The sequence below is a fragment of the Egretta garzetta genome, unplaced genomic scaffold (genome assembly GCF_000687185.1).
Source record: "Egretta garzetta isolate BGI_Z169 unplaced genomic scaffold, ASM68718v1 scaffold287, whole genome shotgun sequence".
Taxonomy (NCBI): Eukaryota; Metazoa; Chordata; class Aves; order Pelecaniformes; family Ardeidae; genus Egretta; species Egretta garzetta.
The window spans coordinates 3,667,190-3,673,106 of NW_009260435.1; the positions used below are offsets into that span (position 1 = coordinate 3,667,190).

At 43.2% G+C, this 5,917-nt stretch overlaps 1 protein-coding gene across 1 annotated transcript; it reads right to left on the minus strand.

The window, feature by feature from the left end:
* Positions 1–91: 91 nt before the first annotated feature.
* FBXO22 (F-box protein 22) lies at positions 92–5,912 on the minus strand (the record flags this gene model as incomplete). Its single annotated transcript, XM_035899517.1, has 5 exons — positions 92–2,844; positions 2,970–3,135; positions 4,127–4,291; positions 5,335–5,430; positions 5,807–5,912. Coding segments are annotated over 5 exons (963 nt in total), but the record flags the coding sequence as incomplete, so codon positions are not given.
* Positions 5,913–5,917: the final 5 nt, after the last annotated feature.

Genomic DNA, 5,917 nt, shown 5'->3' on the forward strand with positions numbered 1-5,917 from the left:
TCCTGCTATTCACATTTACCCCAGTTGCTGAATATTCATTTAACTTTGTCCACTTTAAAACCTCATGGTTATCTTTTGAGTGGCAGGGGTATAAATTATTACAGTGCCTTTTGGTACGTGCACCTTTTAAGCAAATATATTTTGGTTTCACTTGGGGAGTTGTCATGGTTGAGCAAACAACAGTCTGGAGGCAAAATGAAGTCGGACAGCAAAACGCTTTAATCACAGATGTTGCAATGTTACCAGTTACACCACTCCCCTGTCACTTGGAAGACATGACGCGCTCCAGGAGAGACAGCGCAGCGGTTCCAGCCACGCAGTGCACAGTTCTGGGGTCCCCTGGGCTCACCCCCACTCCCTGAGGTTGGAGACATGATCCCGGACTCCGGTGCAGGCTCCTGGGGCTCCCTTTCAGTACTACGGTTACCTCTTATGTGTCCGCAGCTACAGGACCTTGCTGGCGGCCAGCCCCTTCAAACCACGCCCTCATTTCCCGTTTGGCTGCGCCATTGTTGGAGCTCACCATCTGCTGCTTCAGACGTTCCTGGACGTGTCTGTGCTGTAGTTCAGGACACGTGGCTGATCGTACTTCATCTACTTCCACTACAGCAAGAAGCTAAAGTTCACGGGCTTACACTAGCGAGGATGCTGACTTGCCCTAACTCAAGCTACAGGAATCCTGCCTGTGTTACAGAAATGAAACCTTTTCTTTGCCTCCTATTAAATATGTAGCTTACGCAGACAGAAAGGGCCAAACACGACTTTACGGTTATGCTGAAAAGAGAAAACACGTATCCACCTCCCACTGAGAGGCTTCTCCTAAAATTCAAGCGTACTCCATTTCCAAATACCTTTCCTTGTAAATGCAGTAACTGAACATTTCCCAAGTCACACCTACACTTACTAATCTCCCATCCCTAGAAGGCCACTGGGAGTTCACACCTCATCCTCTGTCTTCTAGTTAAACAAACGATCATCAACACAGCCATGGGAAAGCGCAGCCTGTGCTCAGCACCCACTGAAACCAACAGTTCACTCACAGGACAGACATGCCCATACCTTAGCTCGTTAGGCCAAGTTCAGGAAAAGTTTTAACTAGACATGGGCAAAAAGTTGCCAGCTGTGGGCTTACCTGGCACATTTAAAGCAAAATACCGTTATTTTGTTGTACAGCATAGAGCTAAGTATTTCCTTTTTACTACACTGAACACAGGCCAACTGCCTCATTTGGCATTTGGAAGTGTGGTGAAACGGTGCAAAATTTATCTTCTTTTCTTGTCATTCTATCATTAAGTGAAAATAAAATGAAGGAAAAAAATTTAAAAGGGAGCAAATGCATTAATAGCTGTACTGAGACTATGCTCAATTTACTTACTTGAACTTTGCAATACTGAGGCAGCTTTCAGCTGCAGCAATCGAACAGGTGACTAACGTAAAAGCATGGGAAAAACATGGAAAAGCACAAGTCTTGTTTAACAGCTCTACATAAACAGAACATAGCCAGATCTTCCATGCCCCACAATTTCAAATTACAAAGCAAAGAACTTTTTAAAGGAAGTTAAAAGATACCAGGCAGTCTTAATTTTTAGCACTCTCGATTTAAAGGTTTCCAATAGAGAGAATCATGCTACCAGAGAATCTAAAAGAAAAAGCACCCAGTGCATTTTGATGGTGTAAACTTAAATACACAACGACTGAAAGTGCCGGCACACACAAAGTATCAGGTATTATTCTAAACCAGATATTTAAGACAATTGAAACTCAGTTCAAGACAGTGAGACAAGCTGAGCTTATAACTGGACAACACCTCTTTAAATCAGAGCTGCTTCTCTTAAGAATAGAAGGCAAGGTACTTTGATGTATTTTCATCTTTATTTAATAAGCACTTTGTTATTTTTCTCTAAAGATTTTAATTCACTGTATCTAGTAAAACCGTTCAGTTCTGTAAATAGGACTCAAGTCCAGGCAGGTTGTGCATCTCCCTTGAAATAAAATCCAGGCAATGGTGGATTTTATGCCTCTCTATTTCAGTATGCATCAGTAGTTTCTCTAGACCGTTTTACATACATAAATAGAGCACATCAAAGTACTGTTTCTTTCTACATGTTTGTATTTGGACTCCAACTGCCATTTGTGCAAACCATCCTCATTTTGGAAGAAAGAGGCTTTCTTCAATTGCAGAATTCCATCAAATACCATTTACCTGCAATTCTGATGTGTACAGGGGATTACACAAAATGCAAAGCTTGCTTGCAGCTATTATATTAAACTCTATTCCAACTACAAGATTTAATAATATTACCAAAATGACGTTTACGTTTTGAAAGGGGCTGTGTTTGCAAGATGTCCACTCTTTCAGACTTCTCAGCTTTCTGGAATGAAACAAACAGCTCACCGAGGCATTAAAAACATATTTACGCTTGGTTTGCTTTAGTTGAACCAAGATGAATAAGAGTCATAACGGTAGTATAACCATGAAGTAGGTCATCCTTGATGTCGTTACATTCCCTTAATACGAAATTCCCAGTAACTATTCGATCACATCCTATTTCTCCATGTCCAAAAAAGCCAAAAAGGGGAACATTTGGAAAAAACTTCCTGAATGCATCTGCCTCCATATTCCTTTTGGTTTTATAATGCCGATATCCTCTGCCCACACAGGCAAACATGAAGCCAATGGTGTTATGCTCGGGGATGTTTGCTGCTTTGAGACGCTGCATGGCGGCTTCTGCTGTCCTCTCGTCAGCTACGTCCTGGTCTAACAGAACAGTGGCGCTCTGGATCTGGGGACCGCTGAAAGCCAGCCCAACCACACCGCAGGCATCGCCGGGCTGGGCGTTGTTACTGAAAGGCAACAGGCACCGAGTCAGAGAACATTCCAGAGAGACCGCTCCCAACCTGAATGTGCTTCCGCAGCATTTCTCCCATTTTAAATCTTCTTTACAATTTACCTTGAAAGAGATACCTACTTCTCAGAGGTCAGCGATGTAAAGCTCTCCACTTGTCCCCCAGCCAGGATGATACTTTTCTCATTCAAAGGATTGACTATTTGATGAAGAAATCGAGTTGCTCCAGACTTCCAGGAGTTGTAGCCAAACAGAAGAACCACCCGGAGATCTGGGTTATTTTTCAGACCTACAAACAAAAACCACAAACACCAATCCTCGTATTTTTAAATCCTGACCCCTTTAGTCCAGCCATCCTAGTCTCACCTCAAATAACACATCACGCCTTCAGTAATGGCTTTCCATTGTTGCAATTGGGAAAACAAGACACAAGCTGCCCCGGCTTTCAGGAGCTGGGCTGCGTTCCCCATGTAAGTGAGTTTCTGAAAAGAACCTAGCAAGGAAAAGATGACTGCATCTGCTTCCTCCGGCTTTAAACTTCTTTAGCAGAGCATCTGAGTTCTACCACAGCCTCTGAAGGCACAGCTCTTTGGTTTTACTTGGCAGCCGTAATTGTCCTTTTACAAGTAAGAACTGAGCATACAGGTTGTTCAAGAAGAACCACAATGCGGTAGATAGCTTTGCCTGAAAATTGAATACATTATGTACATCAGCCACTTGCTTATCCCAAGGCAGAAACTCCTGGACTCCTAGAAGACTCGAGAAACCCTTATTGTATTACTCTACATAAATGGTCTACCCTGCTGAGGACACGACATGAGGAACGCAAACTGTATTTATTGAAACACGCTGTCTTCTGTTCTACCTTTCCTTTTCCTTGCTACAACACCTGACTCGGGATCTAAATGCAATGTTATTTTGGAGGAGAAGCAGCTCCTCCCCACTTATTTCTAAACTGCAGTGCTGGGAATCACTCCCAATGGCACAAACTCATTTATCGTTATTTTTAACCCATTAGAGGTGACTCAAAATGTAACAGCTCCCTCCGAACAGCTCCGCTCAGAACCTAAGTGAGGTAATCTGAGATCAATACTCAGAATAACTTAATACTCCAGAGAAGGGGCAGAAGAGAAACGCGTAATTACCAGCTGCAGCCCTAGAGAGCCACAGCATGCTCTACAAATGCAGTTAGCACAGAACCTGTTGCTTCCATGCTGGCATCTCAGAGAGCAATGCAACATTTCACAAAAGCCCAAATAAAGGGGAGAACAAGGATGTACCTGCTTCAGCAAATTTACTTTCGTCAAAGACCCTGTTCTTCAAGTCTTTTGAAAAGTGGAAGGTATGAATTTTCACCCCATCGATTTTGGGAAACAACAAAGCAAACCCAGCTTCGCCCTCTTCGATTTCTTGAGGTTGATTGCTGCTTGAACCCATAGGGGTAACTACAAAGACACCAAACCAGACATCTTGTGTTCAGTGATTCTAATGCTTTCGTCTACGCTGTAATGCAGATTAAGAGAGGCAGAACATCTTAGACAATGCAAAACATGACAGTTCATTCCCATAACAACATATCTGATCGACAAATGGTGTGATTTTTTTCTGTTGATGTTTGGGTAAGATGAAGCATGTAGGAGCACTGCTGACTATAGATCATGACGACGTCACTTCAGACAAGGAGACGTGGATATGTTTGGACACTTCCCCCCCTGCCACACCAAATATAAATCAGCTGGAAAACAAGTACTGCACAATACCGCTGTCTCGTGCCTTCCTGCCAACTTCTGCAGGTATGCAAACACGCTCGGATTTTCAAAGACCGCAAGCGAAATGGGGAAAAACATTATACAAGCGTGTACTGACAGCATAAAGCAAACGGACAGAAATATTGGGAGCTTATTATTGAATTATGCTAGCAACAACAATCAAATACCCTGCTTATGCTCTGAGAAGATAATTTAAGACAAGAAACTAGGAAAAAAACTTTATAATGATAAAAAAGTGAAAAACTAGAGAAAGACCGCCAATGGAGGTTGTGAATTTTCCAGTTATTGCATATGCCTCCTACTAGACCACAACAAACAGGCACATACTGAGGATGTCCTGTACAATTAGTCACAATGTGACCCTAAAAAATACAGATAAATCCAAGAAACGTTCAATAGTTACATTTAGGTGCCTGGAAAAACTGCAACAAGTTGCTTGCTCAATTAAATCAAGCCTTTTAATTATAACTGAATTATCACATGAAGTAAGAATTTAAGCTCCACATGAGTTAGCAGCGATACTGTGAACTCCTTAAAACTTAAGCTAGCACTGAACAAGGTGGGAGAACACGGTAATCGTTGCGAGAACTCTCCCACCAGTCTGCAGGACCGTGCTTTCAAAAACATATGAAATTGTGACAAACAGGAACAGGAAGAGATGTGCAATACACCAGAGACCTTCAAGCTGATCTCTCGCAAAATCACAGGTTTCCTCCTACCTACAATCCCCGGGGTGACCAGCCCAAGAACCTGACACCGCTTCGGCAACAATTTTTCGAGCGCAATTGCTGTTTCTTTACTGTTTCTTTTCCTGGCTGTTAGAGACACAGAAAAACCCCAAAAGAAGTAGAAATTAGTTGTTTCTTGCAGTCGATCCCATCCCACTCAAATAACACTGCCCATCGGTGGCTGCCCCTTAACAACATGGCAAATCTGTACTCATTGGCAAGAGCACAGGACTACTGGCGCGCAGAGTCGATACCCTCCAGAAAGCGGGAGAGGAACACAAAACAACATACATCCATGAGCTATGTTCGACACCGCAAACATAAAACCGCGGGGTTACGTTTTTTGCACAAGATTTACTTTCCCTTCAAATCTGAGGAACGCCCTCTCAGCTGACTTTCCTCTATGCGCTGTACTCGCACCCAAGTGCTTCCTGAGGCAGGAACAAGTTAGTCTGAGCTTTACCTTTCTTCTGCTCGTGACACTCCTCATGCCCACTGAATGTTTCTGCGTCGGCGATGTAGAGGACGGTTTGCGGCAGCACCTGCACCTTCTGCGAAAAGACGGGAAGAGGCC